Source organism: Strix aluco, chromosome Z (assembly GCF_031877795.1).
Source record: "Strix aluco isolate bStrAlu1 chromosome Z, bStrAlu1.hap1, whole genome shotgun sequence".
NCBI classification, from domain to species: domain Eukaryota; kingdom Metazoa; phylum Chordata; class Aves; order Strigiformes; family Strigidae; genus Strix; species Strix aluco.
This window is the reverse complement of record NC_133971.1, coordinates 76933913-76958870: the sequence shown is the minus strand read 5'-3', so window position 1 is coordinate 76958870 and position 24958 is coordinate 76933913. Positions and strand designations below refer to the sequence as shown.

Below are 24958 nucleotides of genomic sequence, written 5' to 3'. Positions count from 1 at the left end.
TTGAACTTAAACCATTCTAAAGAGTCTGTGCATATCCTGATCTTTTACATAGTTCTAGCCTATGTAAATCAAACAACAATCTTATATATGACCACAAGACAATGTACTTCTCCTCATATACAGGGTATAGAGAATAAATCAATATCAATGAACTTGTGAATGAGTCAGAAAATAACTTTCTCAACATCTACAAGACACCACAAAACCAAACCCTTAAACCACCATTTTTTCCTTTGTATTATACTGAAATACATAGGACCTTGCAGTTGCTGATATTACAGCAGACAAAATGATCTATTTTTTTCAAACTGAATGAGTTCAAGAGTTCAAAACATGTCTACAACATGCATAACACTGATATAGGTTTATATATACACATTTGGCACCCTAATATATGGGCAAATTGTGATCTGAAATTCTGGCCTTCAGGCAATGTTAAAATATGTGTATAACTGGTAAATAAAATGGTTGCTTGATGCCTAACTATTTTCAAACAAGTAAAAAACCCAGAACAAATGAAGAGAAACAGTGAAGCCCACAACAAACCATATTCAATATTGATAGTAAAAGTAGAAGAATAATTTCTGGCTTAAAATTCTTCATCTACAAAACATTTCTCTTCTTCAGCAATAAAACTTGTAACTTATAACCATCTTAACTTCTGCATGAGCAGCACAGACTGAGAATCTTGTCACATAGCACATAATATAGCTCGCAAACATCAGCAAGTGGAGAAAGGTAGTTATAAGTTCAGAACATCAGTGAATTAAGAGATAAACTAATGAAAAGCATGCACAAGTGTTCAAATCAACTCAACAATCTATGACAGATTTCTACAAAAAAAATTCTACTGTTCAGAAATGTCAAACCAGAATAGATTTTCTCCTAAATCTAATTCTATAGGTCATGAGTCCAAACCACAGTAGAGTTACAAGTATTAATCAGTTATTGGGAAATATCCTGGTAATGATATCAGAGCACAGAAGGAAACACCTAACAGAGTTTTAGTATTCAATTCAGCGGGAAGGAAAAATCTGTAGAGGTTTAAGCTTATTTCTCAATGGAAATAGTAATTTAAGTTTCTGATGACAACAGTTGAGTATGTCTACCAATGGATCTTCTCATTTTCTTGACGTTTTAACAGCAAAGTGAAGCTTAGCTGTCATGCACACATTTGCAGTTATTTATTTATTTTTATGTTACAAATAATTTACAAACAACACATTGTCTACCCTGACTGATGGTACTGTATAGTACACAACTTCCACAATGCATGGATGGTACTGTCTACCATCACTGATGTCAAACTTCCCGTAACTGAAAAAATACTTTTAGCACTCAACTGCTCACAGCAATTTTGTTTTCTTCAGATAACAATGTCTAGTTACTGTCTGATCCTGTAAAAACCCCAAAACAAATAGAAAAATTCAGGTCACCACCCAGGTATGTATCTTTTTAGAGTAACTTTCAATACTACTGTAAATTCTGGAGATTAGAAAAATCCTTTTGTCTTTCCTTAAGTATTTCCCTACGAAGTCTAAGGTAGAATTGTCAGGATCACTGCCAACAGAGGAGAATTATACCCCCTTAGAACATAGAAGTATAAATTATATCAAGCCATGGACATAAAGATTTGACACTACTTGTTGTACAATATTCTAATCAACAAAAGTTATGGGAAGTATCAGTATCATAAAGGAGTGGATGAATTTTGAATGCCTGTAAAGTGCGGAATTTTCTCTTTCAACATAAATCTGTAACAGTCATTATAAAGTACATGTAATAGGTCTGCACTCTTTTCAGGTAACTGAAAGGGTAATGATATGACTACTTGTCCTGGTTTTGACCAGGATGGAGTTAATTTTCACTGGAGTATTTCATACCATGTGATGTCATGCCCAGGGATTTAGGTGGGCGGGCTCTCTCTCTCTCTCAGCTTTTCACTTGGGGCTTGCACGCATGCCATAGAGTCAAAGGCAGCCAAGTGGTATGCCACGATTGATATTGCCAATGCATTTTTCTCCATCCCTCTGGCAGCAGAATGCAGGGCACAGTTTGCTTTTACCTGGAGGGGTGTCCAATACACCTGGAATCGACTGCCCCAGGGGTGGAAACACAGCCCCATCATTTGCCATGGACTGATCCAGACTGCACTGGAACAAGGCGAAGCCCCAGAACATTTACAGTATATTGATGACATCATTATATGGGGTAATACAGCAGAAGTAGTTTTTGAGAAAGGGGAGAAAATAATCCAAATCCTTCTGAGAGCTCGTTTTGCCATAAAGTGTAATATAGTCAAGGGACCTGCACAAGAGATCCGGTTTTTAGGAGTAAAATAGCCAAGGAACCGGACTGTCAAATAACCTTGTTATGGCAATTGGTGCCTTGCAACATCCCTGTGCCACATCCAAAGCATCCTGCTCCACCGACTGAGCCAACTCTGCCTCATTCCTCCAGCCTTATATACTGTCATAACAGATGGAACCCGAAGTTATGGACTAAATGAACTCAGCAAACATTGTGAAGGATGGCCCATAGACTAAGGGAATGGTGAGACCTGGGAAAAAAGGGGGTGGTGATTCCTTAAGATGTATTTGGAAACCTGAGCATAACATCAATGGTATGGAATAAGGGGTGGAGACTGTCCTGGTTTTGACCCGGATGGAGTTAATTTTCATTGGAGTATTTCATACCATGTGATGTCATGCCCAGGGATTTAGGTGGGTGGGCTCTCTCTCTCTCTCTCTCTCGGCGTTTTTTCGCTTGGGACTTACACGCGCGCCATCTGCTCGTTGGGTCTTGTTGTTGCTGTGGGGAGGTGGTCGCCGCGCTCGGTAAGCCACTGCTGCATTTTATCAGTTTTCTTTTTGGACTTGCTATTGTTACTGTTGTTCTCTTGTTATATTTAGTAAATTCTTTCTTTTTATTCAACCCACGAATTCTTGCCTTTTTGTCCCTCCCCTATTTTACCAGAGGAGGGAGGGGGAGGTGAACGGCTGGCCACGTGGGGTCTGGCTGCCGGCTGAGTTCAAACCTCCACACTACTTTAGATCATGCTGAGAACTGTCAGTAGTTCAGACAGAAATGTATAGTGTCCGTAAGAGATGTGCAAGTCCACATTTTTAAAAGGGCACATAAGATCTGAGATTTTCTCGTTATACTATGTACTGTATAGAGCCCATATGCATATATTTCTTTGATAATTGTTGCCACCCTTGCAGATTTGGAGAAGCATTAGCAGAAATGCAAATATGCACTCTCTAATGAAAGATACATTCAAGTCCATATCACGTAAAAACTAACTTTACAGGCCTAACAGTTTAACTCTCTAATATATGAGTGCCAGAAGCTCAGTTACCACTTTGCAATAGCAAATGCACATACATACGTATTTTTAAGGCCTCTTAAGATAGACTCCAACTGTTGCTCCATTATTTCCTCTGTATTGTCTCAAGAAAACTGGCTTAACCACTGTAATTAACCACTTCATGTAATCACTACAGAGATGGTGCAAGAAGACATGAGCTAACAAATGTGATGCTTATAAATTGAGTATATTTGATTCAGAAATCTGAACAAGGAAGACTGATTCTACACAACACTAGTTTTCAAACATCTTTAAAATTTTCAAGAATTTGAATGGATACATCTCAATCCAGCTGGCATGGGATCTCTCACACACCTGTTTGAGGATTCTGGCTATAGACCCTTGATCCATTTTGCTAGTAACTGCATCTTTCCTCAGTCTTGCAGCTACAGTTCCAAGATAGTCAAGCGATGCAACTCTTAATGCCATTTCTGTAGATTTGTTACTGAACTGGTGAACCTAAGAAAAACAGAATAAACTGTTAAAAACAAATATTTATTTATGCAACTGAGATTCTTCTCACAAGAGATTGCTTGACCTTATTAAAAATTCCATGTAACTTTCATGGTGCATAAAAATATGTAACTTACTATTACATTGCAGATACACTTTATATTAATGTTTCTTCCTTTGTTGGGTCCCTCTCTTTACAAATATGGCTGTTAGACTTTTTTTAAATAGATTTTTTCATAAAATAAACTGGGCAACTAGTACAGCAGATATCCTTTGCAATAGCACCATAATACAACTTCATGTAAGTATAAAAAAACCTACATTTTATCAGGAATAGATCCATAAAATGTTTTTCCAAGAAACAGCTCAAATCACTGCATTAATTGCATTGTAATACTGAAGAACAACTCTCTAAAAACATGTTATGCTGGTTTTGACTGAGATAGAGTTAATTTTCTTCATAGTAGCTAGGATGAGGCTATGTTTTGGATTTCTGCTGGAAACAGCCTTGATAACACGGAGGTGTTTTCGTTACTGCTGAGCAGTGCTTACACAGAGCCAAGGACTTTTCTGCTCCTCACACCACCCCACCAGCAACTAGGCTGGAGGTACACAAGAAGCTGGGAGGGGACAGAGCTGGGACAGCTGACCCCAACTGACCAAAGGGATACTCCATACCGTATGACGTCACACTCAACATATAAAGCTGGGGGAAGAAGAAGGAAGAGGGGACATTTGGAGTAATGGTGTTTGTCTTCCCAAGTAACCATTATGTGTGATGGAGCCCCACTTTCCTGCAGATGGCTGAACACCTGATCGCCAATGACAAGTAGTGAATTAATTTCTTGTTTTGCTTTGCTTGTGTGCGCAGCTTTGCTTTATCTGTTAACTGTCTTTAATCTCAATCCACAAATTTTCTTTTACTCTTCTGATTCTCTCCCCCTCCCCATTGGGGCAGGGAGTGACCGAGTGGCTGTGTGGTGCTTAGTTGCCATCTGGGGTTAAACCACGACCGTCCTTTTTGGCACCCAACATGAGGCTCGAAAGGCTGGAGATAAGGACAGGTTTGACTGGAACGTGCTAGATCGAATTTATAGCTGTTATTACTGTTTAGCTATTAACTGGCAGGTTCCTGTGCTTGCCATGGGACTTACTTCCCCGAATGTATATTAGAGTCTAGTGCTCATTAGTGGTTGCTTTTTGCTTTTGCTGCTCGCTGTGCTGCTTATCACTTTACTCTGCTGTGTCAGGGAGCATTTGGTAACAGCAGTGGTGATGTGCCTGGGCTGGCAGATGGCCAGGACATCACTGCTGTTCCTGTGCTGCTGTACTGGAGAGGCTGGAACTCCAGTGTGAACTCCAGTCAAAGGGACGGTGACCTGTGGATGAGTCCACATGGGAGCAGGACCCCCCAAAGTGTCTGTGGGCATGGGTAAGTCCACGCCAGAGCAGGAGTATCTCGAAGTGTCTGTGGCTGTGGGTATGTCTGTGCCGCAGCAGCTATAGCTCTGATGGGACTGTGGCCCAAGGAGAAGTCCTTGCTGCAGGAGGTACACCACCAAGCATCTGCGGCTGTGGATAAGTCCATGCTGCAGCAGGTACACCCTGAAGCATCAGTGGCTGTGCATGAGGTCATGCTGGAGCAACTCAAAGCGTGTGGCCATGGATAAGCCCACGACAGAGCAGGTACCCCTGGAGGGACTGTAGCCATGGGTGAGGCCAGGTTGGAGCAGGTTCACTTCTAAAGGGACTGTGGCTGTGGGTAAGGCCACGCTGGAGCAGGTATATCTCTGAAGGGATTGTGGCCCATGGATAAGGCCATGCTGGAACAGGTGCACCTCAAAGAGACTGTGACTGTGGCTCAGTCTATGCTGCAGCAGGTACACCCCTGGAGAGACTGTGGCTCACAGGTAAGGTTCCACTTGGAGCAGGTACACCCCTAAGGGACTGCAGGCTGTGGATAAGTCCAAGATGGAGCAGGGGCAAGGGGAGGAGTTCATCACAATGTTAAACCCCATAAACTGGCCCAAAGGGACCGGGGGTGGAAATTGTAATGGAAATATCTTTAAATTGTTGTCACCCATTATTTGAGTTGCATGTTATGGAAATTACTACAGTAAGAACCACCTGAACCAGTGGAGGATAAGCCTCACAAATAGCAATGCAAGTGAAGCAGTGACCCAACCTGAGCTGGCTTTGATGCCCAATAATTTCACACAACACACCACCACTCCTGTCCTGAGTGACCACAGATGGAGCCCAAAGTCATGGACTAAATGACCTCAGTGGACATTGTGTGGACATTTTACAGACATTTCACAGGGGTGATCCACAGACTAAGGGAATGATATCTGTGTATGATATCCAAGGATGGGAAGGGTGGTGGTGGGTAATGAGGATGTATCAGATAGTGTGGGACCTGAGCATGACTGGAATGGTATGGAATAAGGGGTGGAGAATGTGCAGGTTTTGGCTGGGATAGAGTTAATTTTCTTCACAGTAGCTAACATGGGGCTATGGTTTGGATCTGTGCTGGAAACAGCCTTGATAACATAGAGATGTTTTTGTTATGGCTGAGCAGTGCTTACACAGAGTCAAGGACTTTTCTGCTTCTCACACCACCCCACCAGCGAGCAGGCTGGGGGTGCACAGGGAGTTGGAAGGGGACAGAGCTGGGGCAGCTGACCCCAGCTGACCAAAAGGATATCCTGCACCATATGATGTCATGCTCAGCATATAAAGCTGAGGGAAGAAGAGGGGGGTAATATTTGGAGTAACGGTGCTTGTCTTTCCAAGTAACTGTTATGTGTGATCGAGCCCTGCTTTCCTGGAGATGGCTGAACACCTGCCTGCCGATGGGAAGTGGTGAATTAATTCCTTGTTTTGCTTGGCTTGTGTGTGTGATTTTGCTTTATCTGTTAAATTGTCTTTAATCTCAATCCACGAATTTTCTCATTGTTACTCTTCTGATTCTCTCCCTCATCCTACTGGGGCAGGAAGTGACCAAGTGGCTGTGAGGTGCTTAGTTGCTGGTTGGGGTTAAACCATAACAAATGTCAACAAAAATATTTGCATTCTGTAAAATATTGTAAGGAAATGCTATTACTGGTAAAAAAACCAAACCACTTAATTGTTTTCAGTTTCTGTTCTAAAGATATTTAACATGAGTAATTACAGCTGTGCATCTGACTTTATTCCAAATGCGTATCAACACTTATTAGATGCTATACAATGGCATTTTTTCATGTTGAAAATGTCATGGAATAGTGGAAGTGGACTTCCATGAGAAACTGTATACATATGATCTTTAACAAGTTCGATATCAATGATCCTCTAACCCAAATTTTATTATCTCTGTATTACATAGTAGTGATACATGTAAGAAAAATCTTAAATGCTGCATGTGGGTCAACAGTCAGAAAGCATTCCTGCAGTAGTTTCAGCTGAAATAAACAAGTCTTCATTGTAATAAGAAAGAAATTAATATAAAAACAAGAATCCCTTACCAATAGCCTTCCTAATAAGCTAAGTAGCAACTCCGCAGCTGGCCATTCTGGTTTATTGACTGTTGAAAGAAGATCTTGAATGAAGTTCTCAAACAGTGGCCTGTAATCTTCTTCCCCTTGTTTACTGCCACACCTATTTAAAACAAAATGCATTCTGTAAGCAAATTTAAGAGCCGCTTAAGGTTTCCTTGTGATGTAAACAGAAGTAATGCTATGTTTAATCAGAAAACCAGTTTTATGTTATTCTAAAAAAAGTATCTGAAATATTAGCAGAAAATTTGTTTTATTCATTTATGGAGAAATAGTTTAAACAGTTATCACTCCAAGTTGTGCTGCAAGTAAAGCAGCTAATGCACCATAGTAGAATTTTGATCCTAAGATTTTTTTATTTATTGCTTTGAGTTAAAAGTCTGCATTAACTTGGATGGACAAAGTATGTAGAATTTTAAAGCTCAAGCTGGAGTGGGGTATTTAGGAAGTGTTGTGTCTATATTCCTTAAGTTTGGTCTGATTTACCTGACAGTGACATGACATCTCAGTATTAAGCTCTACAAAGGTTAAAATCAGACTCTAAAAAACATCAAAAGATAACATACCTGATAGTATTTCACTTATATGTGGCATCCCTAACTGTAATGATACCAGAAGTATGCAGAGAGATTGCTAGATGGCTATCAAATGCCCTTCAGCTTAAGAGTATAAATTAACATGATAAAAACCTCAGCACTTACTCTTAGAAACCCTTTGGTTATTCAGGTATACTATTTTTTTCTTCTCGTGTCGAGCTACTGACATTCCTACCTTTAGTTAAATGAAAGTGATTTTTAGGTTTTTTTGTATCTTTTTCATTCTGGTTTCACTACTTAAATATTTAGTCAGCCTTCTCTTCCAGGCTTCAGATGAGTAACAGACCCCTAATAAAAGGATCCTCCATGAACTATCAAACAGATTCTTAAATGTATAAAGAATTCCCTGCAGAATTTCCATTCCATGAAAATTTTTGTCCAGACAGGTAGCTCTCTTAGGTATAACAGTAAAGTACACTGTTATAAGTAACTTTATGAGTAGGTATTTAGCCTTGTGAAGTGGTTAGGTTTATCTTAAGCTATGACACACTTTATTTGGAGTTTGTTGCATCAATACGCTAAAGAATGCAACAGTACTTACTTCTTCAGGAAAATAGAAAGGAAGTTTTGTGCTGTCCTCATGGCTGTTTCATATGAGTTAGTAATAAGCACATCCTGATCCACCTAAAAATAACAAGATATATTTGTCTATTATTTTAGCCTACACAGAAATATAATTTCCAGATCAGCATTTCTCATGCAACAAATAATTACAGCAGACATAAAATTACAATGTTCGATTACTAGAGCACCATAATAAAATATTATATCAACAAACACAAAGTCATTCATGTACAAAGAAAAAAATATTACTTTAAAAAATATCTTACTTTCTTGTTTGATTCCTCCTCTGAGTTAGTATCTTTTTCTGCTGCTGGTAAGTGCACCACACACTGAATAAGCTGCAGAACTAGTGCTGTTACCATCTGAATATACATAGGCTCTCCATCAGTGTCACTGCTGTTTAACCTGTTAGTAAGAAAAGACAGCATTAACACTAAAACTAAACAAACAAGACAAAACTAGTAAAAGTTTTTGGTGCTAAGTAATCTTTCTGAAATTATTACCACAGCTAGAAATCTGTGTTCTAGACATTTATCTAGTCACTTGCTTCTCTCTTATGCAGTGTAAGATTTGGTCTAACAAAACCAGTATTATTCTCAGGCAGAAGAGATGAACTGAAACGGCCTACAGATGGGCTATCAGAGTATCTGTGAAGTTCAGCACCTGAAAAATCTATAGGAATATTTAACAAATCAAACACCTATTTGCTAAGGCAATTACTAATAGGCTTATTATGTATAATGCCATATCCATATCCAACAGAACACAAAAAAAATACACCAAACTGTTGCCTTATTTTTTACTTATCTATTATTTCATGTATGTGTAACGTGCAGGACTTTTAAACAACAGAAAACAATGACCATGGCCTGGACTGACTTCTACAAAAGTTACACCTATGGTAAACTGAGGTAGCAAAACAGACTATGAACTTCAGCATGCAAGTGTCTTTAAGTGTGTCTTAAGGGTGTCACAGTTGGTAAGACCAGTATGAATACACCATGTTTCTCCCATGATATAACCTGAGAAATAGTATGATGTTTACTACCCATACATACATCAATATCACCTATTGCTACCCTTAACAACATGAAAAGATGATAATCTCTGACATCATTCTCTCCAGATTATCAAAATATTAACTGGGCACAAAATAGAATGTAATTATTATCTTTATGAAGTTAATCTTTGACAACTTTTATAGAGAAAAACTTCTGTTAACTTTTGCGTAAGCTGTACCCTTCATGACTGTAGCCACAGTTAGAGAATGCCTCTTAATGGACCAGAGTTAGGACTCTGCAGATAAACAGTGCAGACATTCTGGCTTTCAGATAGTGACTTCCTTCTAGTACAGGTCCTAATTCAAAGAGTGTATCTACCATTTATGCTCCTATTCCTATCAGCTTCCTACTACACCTACTGCTAGATGTCTCTGATGTCTATAACCAGAACAATAGGGAATACTAGGAACAAGCACTTATGTTAACATTAGGGTTACTGAATTCAACTTCAAAGTTTCAGCGTATATTCCTTTTCCTGGATATTTCCCGTTCATTCACCCTGGATCAGACAAAATATTTAACTGACAATTTGTCTGTCTCTTGGGGCAAGACTATGCAAGCAGGGACAAAATCAACAACAACCAATGTTTTAGAATCATTTGAAGTGTCCCAACCTCAATTTTAACTGAAATCCAATTGAGGCCAGATTGTTTCTCAGACTGAACCTGAATCTATAGGATTATTCTGAAGATGCACTGAAACCCAGCTGAAGTGCTTAAAAGACAGTTAAAGTGAACAGACTGTTTTTCTAAATGAAACTTATTCAAAGGGATATTAGATTGATTTCCTTCCTGAAAAGAGTGCTCTCAGTGTGTCCTCAAAGAAATCCAGCCAGAATTTTCATATTAAGTTTTGGCAATGAAGAAATTATGTAACTCCATATAAACAGAACCAAGAATTTTCCAACAAAAAGCCTCTAACACTAACATTACACTCATTTACGTCCTTAGTGCAATATACAATAACGTATTCAAATATTTTTGTAAGCAGGTACAAATATGATGGCATAAGAAACAGTGAGTATTACAAGACATTTGTCAGGCAATTCTGCTCTTATTGTTTTGAAACATCAACCTCTAATAAAGTGCAGCTTGTGAAATTGCAGATTTTTAAAGTAGTTAATACTGAAGCCTAAAATCCTGCATCTATAAAACTGTAAATGGTACTGTCTACAAGTTATTAATCTATGTCAGAAATTACCTGAAGTTTCTCAAACTCCTCTTGCTAGTTGGTAGTCTTGCAAGGGAAGTGAAAATTTCTTCTAGTATTAACTGCCTATGTTTTTCATATCTGGAGAACACCTAAACAGTTACGGGATCATTAGAAAATTATTTGCTGTTACATAAAATATTGCATGCTAAATATATTATTAAAAATTATATATAGAAACATACACTTTACATAACATTTAAACAAATTACAATTAATGGATACCCTGTTTTATAATTTTTTGTTTTTTCATATCAAACGTTTCTTTATAAAACACATTAAAACTTTTTCAAACATAGATTTTTAAGAATCTACAAATAACATAAATGTGTAATAGCTCTTAAAAATACCTTATGTTTGAAAAATTTCTGTCAGTGATAGAACACACTGTATAGGAAAATCAAACAGTGTAATAAAATACTAGGCTTTCAGACTCCAGTACAGAGCAAAACTCTGTGAACACATGTATGGTCGTAGGGCACATTTGAGAAAACAGTTTTACTTCATATCTTAAACTTTAATGTTCGACATATTCTTTCAGTTTATGGGCTCAAGATTGTGGAGTTTGCTTCTCCTTTTGTTTAAGCAGAATACTGGAGTATATCATCCTTACAAAGATGGACAACTCCCACTTGAACAAGCACATCTGTGTTATGCTGCGTATTTTATCTGCCCTGTGAATTTTTCACATAGCCACCTCTTCCAAGGAAAAGAATTTATTCTATTACATAGAAGTGTCCTACTAGTTCTATACCTTATTCCATTGCATGAATTAAAATCTTAACATAGGAAATAAGGAAAACGACATTGCTAAAATTTTTTAATACAAGAAAGGACAGGGAAGGGGTTTGTGTTTATACTTTAAGCGACATAACCAAAATTAAGAAGTTCCTTGCTTAAGTAGGATATTCCTTCCTATAGACTCTGCAAATAGAGGCAGCTCAGGTAGATGTAATACTGTTGCTGAATTATGATACTAAACTGTAAAAACATGCAAGAATAAAATTAGTTCTAACCTCCAGTTCATTACCAGAGAGAAAACACAGCCTATTGTAAATGCCCTAAAAACTCTCAGAAGTATAGGGACATGAAACTGCAAATTGAAAAGTACTTACTGCAGTCACTAATTTGATGGCACATAGCTGTAGTTCACTGACATTTTCTACAAAGAAAGGTGTTATTCCCATAGATGATACCTATCAATGGAAAGAAATTATTTTAAGTATATTTGACTAACAAAGTGATATTTATGCAGCTTCACAAGTAGATTATTCACTCAGCAGGTAAGGTATTCAACTAGATGTATGACTTTTGATATTTGCAAATAAAATTATTAAAGGATATTAGAGAACAAGTCCTACGAGAAGCAGCTGAGAGAACTGGGGTTGTTCAGCCTGGAGAAAAGGAGGCTCAGGGGATACCTTATTGTTCTCTACAACTACCTGAAAGGTTGTAGTGAGGTGGGTGTCTGTCTTTTCTCACAGGTAACAAGTGATAGTACAAGTGCAAACGGCCTCGAGTTGTACCAGGGGAGGTTTAGGTTGGGTATTAGGGAAAATTACTTCACTGAAAGGGTTGTCAAGCACTGGAAAAGGATGCCCAGGGAACTGGCGGAGTCACCATCCCTGAAGGTATTTAAAAGACAGGTAGGTGCTTAGGGACATGTTTAGTGGTGGAATTGGCAGCATTAGGTTTATGGGTGGACTCCATGATCTTAAAGGTCTTTTCCACCCTAAATGATTCTATGACTTTATATTTGAATACAATCAGGTGAAACTCTTCCGAAATGTACAAAAAAAGCCATTAAAGATTTGAACATTAAATGCTCTTCTGCAGATTACCTGTTACACAACAAACTAGTTACTCTGATGTTAACAATTCAAAAGTTTGTACTGATTTCATACTTCATGTCACTGAGACAATCATACTTTATATTCTCTCTGGGAAAAGAAAAACATTTTCAAACAGTAATTCTTCTGATAAAACTTACCTGAAGAATAGTTGTATCAGTAAGAAGCTGTATCTCTAGCAACTCTGACAAGCTGCTGACAATGTCACAAACTTTGTTATACAACATCACTATAACTCTTTGCTTGTGGGTAGAACACTTGGCACGTTTTGCTTTTGAACTCAAAACACCACCTAGAAAATTAAAAATATCTTTATTAATTTTTAAAATGTTTCACATCAAATATTAGAAAGATGATCTTCCTCAGAAAGTGTCCCCAAAACAACTGCATGACTACAGCTTTGTAAAAGCAATTGCTTACAAAAGAAAAACTATTTAGTAGCATCAGCTGGAAAGCGAGAATTTCACATTAATTTTTCATAATTGCTCTAAATTCTGGATCCAAGATTTTTAGAAAGGTTCTTGAAATTGGATACCCACATCTAAAAGTATGTATGTGACAACAAAACACTAAATGCTAAATAGCTTTTACAGAAATAAATCATATACACAGAGATGGTGACCATAAAATTACTTATTCCCACATATAACTGCTATACACAGAAGCTGAACTTCAAACTTCTAAATACTTTAGTCTAAATACTTTGGTTACACTGGCATTATTGCAGTAAACCAAGATGTTGTATGACTAAGTTATTCAGAGGACATATTCCATTGTTTTTTTACTTTATATTTCATCATCCTGAAACGAACACAAAGCATTAATTCAGGATGCTTTTTGCGATATAGAAGAACTATCAGTATAAGAGTTGCATATAAAAATCTTACTCCAGAAAGTCATACCACTTGCATCATTATACCGTAGATCATGTTTTTCTATTTTGTAATGTGGAAAGATTTTAAAAAATTTATTAGCATACTAACCACCATGAGGATCCACTCTATACACAGGATCATATTGAGGATAGAGAGTGTTCTGCAAATGAAATTTTGTGTATTGAATAACTCTTTCTATTATGTCCTCGATATATACAGCTTTAGGCATATTTGGTGATGTCATAATATTGATAGCAGTAAGACAAGCATCAGCAGATTTTGTCACTCTTTCCATAATAAGATCTCTCCATAACCTCTCCTCATCTTCAGTATCATTGTTCTGTAACAGGCAAGAAAAACAAGGATATAGTGTGAAAAAGAAGTCAAATTTTTATCTTTACCAAGTAAAGGATAATAACGTTACCTTAATATACTTACAAACATGCATGTAAAAAATGTTGTATTTCTTTTTCGATGCAAAAATTGTTTTAGAAATCATCTAACGTTTCTTTTGCTAGTAACATGTTTGTAAAATGTCTCTCAAGTTACAAGTCTTCAAATTCTTACTGTATTGTTCTTCTAGAACACAAAGAAGCTTTCCATATATCATAGGAAGCACTATGAGGCAAGATTGCCACATAAACTATTTAAGACTGGTGCACCTTAAGCAAAATCTAAACTCATTCATCTAGAGTTTTCTTCAGTGGCCTATGCACACCAGTTGCTGCTTTGATCAGTCTAATTTTTGCCACTAGAGGGAATTCTTGCACAGAGAGACTTACAAGTCACATGAAACTTGTAAGTACAAGACTTTCTCTGCTTTGTAGACCAACCCATCTATTATCAATGGGTTTAAAATATGTCTTAACAAGTACGTCCATTTAAATTTAGCAGAGGGTGCAGAATCTCTATATGTCTGTGCTTGTACAAGTTACAAAACCAAACATAGATGAGGTTAATTACAAACACCCAGCACTACTTAAATATTGTAGTAACATTATTTATAGCAAAACCCGGTAGAATTTTTCATAGCTTCTCTGGTACAGATATAGCCTATAGAGAAACAGAATCTTTCCTGCATGTATGACAGCATAGTTCAACACTGTTGGCTTTCCTTGTAAAAACAAGGGGTTGATGAAACAATTTAAACTTTTTCCCTTTGGGGTATGAGAATCTAAAACAGTATCACAGTGCATTATATATAAGATATATGTATTTGTTCTATACAGGTATTTGTAAAATCAACAGAAATCTGCAAATCAGAAGATCCCTGTAAATTTCTTGCACAGAATGGCTTTAAGTCATCTGTTCCTCACACAAATGAGGCCTAAAAAAACCTCAAGTACTTTTAAGTGTTTGGTTTTTTTTTTTTTCTCATTAAGCTTGGAAATAAAAAGAATGTGCAAGTGCACTCTGCCTCTGAAAAACATCCTGACATGTAGGCAGGATATGTTCACTGCACTGTAAAAGAAGTTTACTCCTTAGAAGAGGTTTTCTTTGCCATAATGATTTGAATCATGTTTAATAGGTTTTAAGAAAAATCTGTACTTGTTTGGCTAAAGTTTGCTTCTTTTTTTAATTGAAGCTTTGTCTCTGAATTGCAATCATTGGACAATTTCATCAACTGCTTAATAATCTTGAGTTTTACTACAAAGAGCTAAAAGAAAAATATTACTTTAAAAGTATTAGCATAAAGACTTAATCAGAGTGAAGTAGAGCATGTAAACCAGCACCTTCTTTTCACTTATTTTTCATACTGCTAAAAACATTCAAACTGTATACTGAAACTTTGACAACCCTACAAACTACCTAGATGAAAGTATTTAGGTACGAATAATATGTCTCTGGTTTTCATTTGCAAGTTTAAATTCTTCCTTTCCAATATAAATAATTACTCTCTATTTCTGCAGATCAAGGTTTTTTTTTTTTTCATAAAACCCAAGAACTCTAATCTTGCTAGAATATTGTTTTGACTAGAAAGTGTAGAAATAAAGAAACATAGGAAATGTGAAATAACACTTATCAACCTCATAAAAACTAAATTGCCATGCAGTTTTAGGTATATCAGGAAAAAAACCCTAAAATCTTAAATTTCCTATTAATTTTATTTATGTTGACAACTTTAACTTTGCAGCATAAGAACAGACCTAAACAAAACACTTTCTCCTTTCTTAAGTGCTCAGGAGAAGAATACATTCTATGTGACAGCTGCAGTATTGCTTTCATTGTGTATGGACACGTAGCAAAGTAGCAAACAAATGTGCAATGGTGCAAATTACACCAAACTACCATAAACATTTCAGGATGAAGCTATAATATTTAAAATTGGAAAAAAAAAAGAAAACTCAGTTGCTCCTGGTATACCTGCACCTTATCAGTACATAGCAAAACATGTTTAGTCCTGAAAAAATATAATCAACTGAATTTTACCTCATATCTTAAAATCTGGCAATCACATACATATTATATCAGAAATTCCTTTCACACACATACACAGCATTTGAAACTATCACTAAATAGGACTCAAGTGATGAAAACTCTATTCTACATGATACTGTGAAGTTATGTAATTTGAAACTCACATGGTTAAGTAATGTAGAAAGCTTTGATCCATCTTGAATATTCTTCTCCAAAATATTCAGGACTTTTACTGTTTTATCTGTTGAGAGCTAAGACAAGAAAAGAAACACATCAAACAACTGCAGAAACATAAAGGCTCCCAAACTGCTGAAAAGAATATCCATGCATGAAGCATAGAACTTGTTATATAATCTGAAACACTTAAATTGCAAGCAAGTTGAGATTTAAGGATCTCATCTTGATTTCTGTGGTTTCTGACACAGCATGATTGTAATATAACTAAAGTAGGTGAAATATATTCTAAAATTGCAATTAAACTACATTTTCAACCAGCAAAATCCATTGATTTAAAATTGCATATCTCTCATTAATGTTGTATAACTATACACTTTTGCTTCTAGAAACAGAAATTTACCAAATCCAAGTGTCAATCAGAAATTCTAACTGACCATATAGAGCTTTATCAGGAAAAAATCCAAATTCTATGAACAAGCAGAAATAAAACTCCCTGATACTTGAGGGCTAATAAAAAGAAAATGTATTCTTAATACTAGTGTTAACTTTGAAGAACTAGCATGTTGAAAAAAGTAACTCAAACTCACTTACTGATCTTCTACAGAATAATGATTAAATAATTTGTAGAATATGCTAAAATTGAGGAAAGTCAGTTTCACTCATCCAGACACTACTGGCATTCAGAAGCAACAAAATTCTGATTTTATGTATATGTGTATGTACATATGTGTGAAAAATACGGAACGGAGGTTAAGGGTGAGAACTATCTGGAAAAAGAAACTCTCAGGCTGACAACATGTTGCAAAGGAAGGTATGGAGATTGAAGAAAAGTCCAGGAAGGATACCTAAATTTTGGATTAAAGAAAACCCTTCAGAGTGACTTTTATAGTAAGTAGATTCACAGACACTTCATAAACATAGCAAGTGGTCATAAGCAAGCAAAGTAAGAGTTTAACATAAGACTGCAAACCCAAGAGTTCCAGGAAGATAAGGAAAGCAAGAACATTGTTTCTAGAGATGTGATACCAACAGTTTGCACCAACAAAAAGTTCCCTTGAACTGAAGGTAGCAAGAGTATGGCAAAGAAACTACAATATGCAGACTACAGAAAATGAATCTTATTATCAGCTGGTTTTTAAATCTTCTAAGTTTGAAAGGCCTTTTTTGAGAGAAAGAAGCAGGCAATTCAGTGTGATGCTGGCTGGACATCATTCATTTACACTGCACTTGGTGGCATATATCAGAAAGGGTTGATTTTTTTTTACTTTGCTAGCAGGTTGCTTTACTGTGATTGCTCAACCCCAGCTGTAAGGAGCAAAGCCTATAGGGTGACATGTTTTTGTGAACATAGATTAATTATTTTAGACTTTACTAGTCAGGCATGGGTATTAGATATTGGCGTATAGTCAGCATTGACACAAAGAAGGACCATTCAACAAAAATGTCCCAGCTTCAGAGGCAGTAACAGTCAAGATGTAGTAACTTTCTGAGCAATTCTGCTAAGTCAGCACAACTGTTCACACCTGAAAACGGTGTAATGTTACTACAGGGGACATAAGTTTTTGTATGTTTATCAAAATTATATGTTTAAAAAGAGTTAAAGACTAAGAAGATGTACCTTGTCCATAATGCCCATTGCCTTGATTTTTGCAGATTCACTACCCAACTCACTAAGCTGATGTTTTCCCAGTAACAATTCCTGTGGAATCTCATCATCATCACCTTTAAAAAAAAAAAAAAATTAACAATCATATTTCTAATTAATGGAATTAATATTTTTAATTAATAACTATTTCTAATTAACTGAAGAAAAAGAACTGATTTTCCAAAAAGCTAGCATCTAATAGTTCCAAATAGTTAGCATCTAATAGTTCCGTCTAATGAAGACTGACAACTTTGACAACTTTTGGTTGTGTTAAAACAACTACTTGTTAAATATGACTGGTTCTGAAATATCATTTAACAGCCTAACATGAGGTATCCATTTCTGAAAGTCATAAAATAAATATTTTTAATATAAGAAAACCCATTTATTGCAGCTTTTGTGCCATCACCCTCATTTCAGTAAAACAAGTCTTAAGTGATTGTAGCCCTAATTCTAAAGTTCAAATCTGGGGAAGGGCAATAGATGAAAAACATATATGAAATTAAGGACCTTGGAATACACTGTGTCTTAATCGTATTTACTCTTACCAAAAAAACGTGATGTTACCAGACACAGAAAGAACCAATGACTTTACTTTTAAATCCAAGGTTGTATACACTATTGCTTTAAAAACTGTAGCGATTTAGTTTACTATGTTTCTCCTCTTGTTCTAGTCCTGTGACAAAGATGGTAGGAAGAAAAATTAACAAGTACTCTATTATCCATTTCCATAGAAAGTGACCTTGGTCAACCTGAACTACTTCCTCAGACATGCTAAGCATACAGTGATTCAGAGCCTTGGTCAGAAATGCACAAGGACTCTGCTGCTTGAATTGCATAATCAAGCTCTACTAGGTCAAAGCCACAACAAATGCAAAATTAAGTGCTTCAGACATTATTAGCAAGAGAACCACCTTATGTTACTATTGTTTAGAAAGATATGTTTGACAGAAGGTAACACCCTAATATCATCCCAAAGAGGTATCCTTTCCACTCCACAGGACTACTATTTGTCTCATGATTTATGACTCTTGGATTCTGCAGGAAGGAGGATGAAGGATCTTATTCCTGCAGCAGCAAGTGAAATTGGAAAGGTAAAGGGCACCACTCAAGGTGGAAGCCATATAAATGCAGTATGCCCTAGCATGTATCACAGGCAATTAAATCACCAAGAAGGAAGTTTGAAAATACTGAGGTGCAAGTTTTTTGGGTGTTTCCTCTGCTTCTAATTGGGGAAAGCATTTTGAAAATTTCTGACATATTACCAAAAGCTGTAAAATCCATGTCTTCTAAATTTTCCAAAATGTTCTCTATTGAAGCAGTAAACCTTTTGAAAGTCGAAGAATCCATCATTTCTGGTGAAAAAAAGAAATTTATAAATAACTATGTTATATACAAAACAGAAAATACAAACTGTAGAAAATAAATCTAAAATTACCTTCAGGTGTTAGTTTAGGTTCATAAGCTTTCCTCCTCTTTTGTTTTTCTTTTTTCTTCATTTTTCTAGCCACTAATTAAGAGAATAAAGAATGAAACAAATACTTTCTCAAAAATTAACTATAAGATTATTTACATTTCTTACACTTGTATTCAATACTACATGTAAAGATGTTTGTTTTAAAATGTTCAACATATCCATGGAAAATGCGCTAGTACTATCAAAATTAAATTCTTAAAATGATGAGTTACCCTCACTGAGGCTAGGGGGAGGAGAATAATCATCCATATCAGAGTCTTCGGGACTGCGATTACGGTAACGGCCACTACCAGAAGTCCTCCTTCCTTCATGATAATGACCACTTCTCCTATGGTCACCAGAACTTCTTCTGTCATGTTCTTCATACTCCCAAGCTTCATCTCTATCCTTTTTATGTCTTTTACGAGAAGCTAGAAATGAAATACATTTTCATTGTAAGTACAAAAATTCTACTTTTAATAGTTCAAAATTAAACATTTTTAAACATTTAGAAGAAGTATGTGACACTTAGGGACATGGCTTATTGGTGGACTTGGCAGTTAGGTTTACAGTTGGACTCAAAGATCTTAAAGGTCTTTTCCAACCTAAATGATTCTAAGATTTGCAAGTTAAATGCTATTATATATCTGTTCTGTAAAAGAAGTGAACACTCTAAAACTATTATATAAAACTTTGTTACTGCATTAGTCTAAGCATTTCTTTTGAACTACATGAAAACTGTGCCTGAAACTGGCAAAGACACCAGTGAACATCTAAAAATACAAATTTACAGGACATTTGTCTTTTTAAGAAAAGTGGAACAAATCAAAGTAAGTTTCATCCTTTCATAAGGGAACACTGAGATAATTTCTTCAGTTATCTAAATTGTGACTATTACTGGGTGTCCATATTGCAATTCAGTGATTGCTCTGCCCATCTAACACAGCAAGTTCCAATGAGACTTGGCAATCTAGATGCTTAAAGATAATCTATTTTGCCAAGACAACTTGAATTTTGTCTTGATATATATTGCAGGAAATTCAATGTAAAGGAGAAAGCTGGAATCACAAGTCTGGGCTGGACAGCAAGTCAGTATCACAGGTTATTATAACCTGTTTTCAGTCAGGACCAAAAAGCCCAGCAAAAGCGAATGTCAAAGACACCGGGATAAATGTTCTATACAGAAACAAAGATTTGGTGGAAATAAATTCTCTGTTATTTTCAAAGAAAGTCTTGTGTGTCTTGAAGGGGAGAGGGTGCTAAGATATAATAGAAAAAGGATATGGAGGAGGAGGTAGCTTTATCCATGAAATCAGCCAACCCTCCATTATCTAATGTAAGAGGATAACTGGGCTAGCAAAGAGATGTCTAACACAGACTGTGCTGTGAAGATTAAAAGAGCTCCAAAACATCACATTCTAGACTAGCAGCGTTTTTTCTTGTGAATCTGCATATAACAGCCCTGACATCTGTGTGTCTCTACCAAAGCCTCCTGCAGTTTAGAGATGTATGACTGTATACAGGTTTGTTTCTGAGCAAAATAGCTCCAACCATTTATACAGAACTGGAATGGAATTGACAAGTTCTTCCCACAACCCCAATTTATTCAGAAGCATAGGAAACATACCAGGATATAGTCACACCTGGTATATGTACCAGGATATAGTCAACAGCCAGCCCAGGCTCAGAATCAATAAAAAAACAATTAAACCTGAGGTGATACTAATGCTCTGCACTGGACCCTAGAGGGCTCTCACTTCTGAAAATGTGGTGCAAAACTTCTGTACAGAGGTGGTCCAACTCTTTAAGGTAATAACTCAGTCCAGGCTTTGAGCTGTACTGCTGCTGGATCAGACTTGGATCTGGAGGCAGTACAGTCATGTTGATGATGCCTGAGCTACTAGCACCATCTAAAATGGTTGAGAGTTAACTGTGACTGAAGAAATGGAGGGCCATCTTGGATACCTGGAGTGAGAGTATTAGAGAAGAAAGTGTTTCATGGGAAAAGACCTTACACAACAGGTACTTTTTCCCCCATGAGAGTGTACTTTGTGGAGAGGGATGTCATCTGTCTTCACAGTTTACAAATCATCTATCAATTTAAGCTCTGTAGGATGAATTCTGACCCCAGCTACATCTCCATGAGAAAAGTAACTTCCAATGTTGCTTTCCAGCAGAATTTTAAATTGACCAGTTTATCAGTGCTGTACAACAAAACAGAATGTGTTACAGTTGTTCTGGCTGTGAAGGACAAGTAAGATGAACATGGGAACAGCTATTCAGAATCACTGCTCTACAAAATCTATTTTAAAGTAGATAAAATTGACATTTCAAGAGTTATTATTGAGTTTATATATAAATAAAGACTATTTGGAATATAAATATCCAACTTCCTTTTGAATTCTGCCAAAATTTTATGCAGTAACACATTTAGCACTTATTGTATGCAAATTATTTTATCAGTTTTTAATTTATCATCATTTAATGGAATGTCCCTTCTTCATGAGATACTCAAAGAAATTTCTCCTATAACAATCACTATTTCATATTTTTTAAAGTTTGATTTTAGACAACCAAAAGAATTCTGAAATACATATTTGTAATAATACAAATGTATTCAGTGTACTTGTCACAAATCTTTCATTCTCTTGATCTTTTCGTTTTAATTCAATTCAGTTCTACCATACCCTTTGAGAAATATTATATTTTTAAACCTGATATCCTCACTGAATTGTTTAGAACGATGGCCAGATCTCGAGTGGATATAATGAATGTAGAATCCCCTAAAGCATATAATTACTGTGAAAGTTTTCTTGATTTGTTTTACTTTTTATTTAAGAATTTCAACAGTCACTGTGGCTAACAGGTAGATCAAGGTATCTGAAATTCTTGACAATTCTCTCCATTCCCAACCAACTTAAATCATGTTGCTTATTTATTTTTTTAATTCACTGTTCCAGATTATTAACACCATAAACAGGTGATATGATAAACAGAAAATATAGAATCCTGAATGAAGCAAATCATCATTAGTCCTTTGCCATAATCAAGACTGATTACAAATTACCTCAAGACCTCATACTCACACTCAAAGCAGCATTATTCAGTTATAATTAGAAGGAAAAACAAATAAACAAAAGGACATTCTTTTCTGCTTCTCTGATAAAGATCAGAGGTATTGCTATTATAATTTGTATGCGTAAGTGTGCATAAGCACTGTGTATCTGTTGGATGAGAACTTGAAACGTTAAAAAGCAGAACAAACAAATCCTTCTCTTTTGGACCCTCTTCTGTGTTTTACAAAAGTTCAGTAAGATATTTATATAAGCAAATGTGAAGTCTAAACTTGGGAAAAAAGCATTATAAGCAAGATGCCTTCTCAGGTTAACAGCTATAAGCACTTCTCCTGTAGCCCTGCATGAGTAACAGAGCTGTTAACTCAAACTGTAACTGATGCACTCCATTTTAACAGTTTCTTTACAGTGTTGGCTAACTGAACTACTATAGAGACAAACTAACCATACCTTCATTGGCAAGTAGGAAATCCCTTCGCAACTTAGAGGTGTATAACAATTATTTGACACTTAGGAACTTTTATCTGAATGCACAGCAAAATTCTAACTATAAGCTTCCTCTCTTCCTTTGAAAACAGCTAAACCAAGAATAGTATCATCAGCAAATGGTATTTTGAGAATCCATCAAAAGCAACTTCAGTTTTTCAAGCAATATGCCAGGGAAATAATAGAAGAGGGAGTATTTTAAGAAACTTCTGGGCAGTAAAATTCACAATTTATCATGTCACAAACATTCAAGAGGAGATCCTTCACTTTTCTTATAAATTATACTAAGAATAATTTAAAATTTATTTACTGAAGTTTTTCTTTGTATACCTTTGTATGCAAGTCTTCTGTGCTGCTTTAGAGGATATTTTCCTTAATCTGAATGGCTAAAAATATTTCATAGTACAACTGAAAAAAAAAATAATCTAGGCAGCGGCTTCCCATAGGTAATTTAGGAAAATAAATTTAACAACTATCTACTTTTCATCTTGAGTGACCAATTGAAATCAAGTAATTTTTCTTTTAAAAGAAAAAAAGAGTTCTTGGCCAAGGACAGCATGTTTTCATATTTTTTAGGGTAGCCAACTTAAAAAAAAATATCTTTTTGTAAAAGCAAAATATTACCTTTCTTTAGCAGTAGGAACAGAATGATGTACTACTTACATTCAAAAGCTTCTTCACTGTCATTGTCTTCATCAGAACTGATTTCAGCATATTTTGGTTTCTCATTAACTGTGCTACGTTTGCGCTTGTTCATTTTCACACGTTCACAAAGTGGCATGGTGGATTCAATTTCTGCCAGGAGCTCAGGAGGCAACTCCTTTAACACTGACTGATCTATGCTACCTATTAATGGAGAGTAAGAAGAGCAGAAGAGCAAATGTGAACCCGAAGATAAAAGTAAGGGCCCAACACTACAGTCCTTTCTCAGGAACTGCTTACAGTATATCCACTAATAAAACCATAGTTAGATATACCTGGATGTATTAGACAGCCCTTTATAAAAGTTGCATTCATTGTTCACCTACAATTAGAAATTAACATAATTGCATATGCATCTCCTTCAGTAAAATATTTTGTCAGACATGTAAACAAATTCAAGTCAGTGAATTTCCTTTGTAAAAAGATATCCCTGCTTTACTTCCAAAAAATTTAGTCTTATTTCAGTTCACCCTCTGAATTTAACAGGTTTTCTAACAGTGTAGGTAAACCAAGGATTATTTGTGCCTCATTAACAGTTCTGTTTATTCTCATCCATATTATTTAGTGTCCACAAGACAGTAGTAATTTTTCCTTTTCCAGTAAGCAGGGACAATCTGCAGCAGAACCTCTGGGGTCTTATCCCTAAATACAGGCCAAATCATTGACAAACCAACCTTTGCCTCAGAGTTTCCTTACCTCCTACTAGTAGTTTTATAATGCAATGCAAATTTTTGCTTGATTTTATTACAAAGCAAAGTTGAAAGATTTTTATTTTATATAGACAAACAGCTAACTAGACCACATCAGGTTTCTCTTCCACGGAATTAAACAGGTGGACAACATCACACCATTCTCATCACATTCTGAAACTACAATTAGACCCATATGCAGTCAGAATGAAGATCCGAAGTCAAAATTTTTACAACTGACACAAAGAAACCAAATTAATTCAAAAGTACTTCTTGGGGTTTTATTTATTTAATGTCTTATCTTTATTTATCAAAGAACCTAGTGCAGGGATTTCAAAATTATCGAATTAAACTGTTAACCTTTTTCCAACCACAGAACAAGTATTTTTGTCGTAAGTGCCTCTCTCTCCTTCTCAAGGCATACTGTATTATTTAGAGAAGAAATCACCTGCTAAATGTTATTCACACACATGCACAATCCTCCAAAAAAAAATCTTCCAAAAATAATCTAAAATTTATTTCCATTTTTACACTAATATCCTATCTTCTAATCCAAGATTAGTCTTTTTCTTCTTTTTCTTTCCCTCTTTAAACATCTTCAACTGGAATTAGAAGAGCCTTAATATGACTTAAAATAGTTTTCAGCAACAAAATTTCTAAAACGTCTCATGCATTACTGGTTTCACATATATCTACATCCATAAAAATTTCCTACAAGCAATTAAACTAATGATCAGAAAATTATTTTTCTATAACTGTCAAGTATGTTCAGCAAGTCATCGCATTTAAGTGCATTT

General features: G+C 35.9%; 1 protein-coding gene across 10 annotated transcripts in view; it reads right to left on the bottom strand.

The window, feature by feature from the left end:
• NIPBL (NIPBL cohesin loading factor) overlaps nucleotides 1-24958 on the bottom strand; it is a 169741-nt gene that overhangs the window by 24902 nt on the left and 119881 nt on the right. For 8 of the 10 annotated variants that reach the window (XM_074812998.1, XM_074813006.1, XM_074813001.1 and 5 more), the window contains 14 exons: nucleotides 23434-23616; nucleotides 19444-19641; nucleotides 19193-19264; nucleotides 19020-19109; nucleotides 17728-17831; nucleotides 16097-16183; nucleotides 13623-13854; nucleotides 12780-12931; nucleotides 11905-11985; nucleotides 10781-10881; nucleotides 8786-8924; nucleotides 8497-8579; nucleotides 7330-7462; nucleotides 3686-3829 (listed from right to left, as the gene is read on the bottom strand). In XM_074812998.1, the coding sequence (XP_074669099.1) occupies nucleotides 3686-3829; nucleotides 7330-7462; nucleotides 8497-8579; nucleotides 8786-8924; nucleotides 10781-10881; nucleotides 11905-11985; nucleotides 12780-12931; nucleotides 13623-13854; nucleotides 16097-16183; nucleotides 17728-17831; nucleotides 19020-19109; nucleotides 19193-19264; nucleotides 19444-19641; nucleotides 23434-23616 (1799 nt within the window). The remainder of the gene's footprint in view (nucleotides 1-3685; nucleotides 3830-7329; nucleotides 7463-8496; nucleotides 8580-8785; nucleotides 8925-10780; nucleotides 10882-11904; nucleotides 11986-12779; nucleotides 12932-13622; nucleotides 13855-16096; nucleotides 16184-17727; nucleotides 17832-19019; nucleotides 19110-19192; nucleotides 19265-19443; nucleotides 19642-23433; nucleotides 23617-24958) is intronic. The other 2 variants (XM_074812999.1, XM_074813008.1) reach the window with 1 other exon arrangement.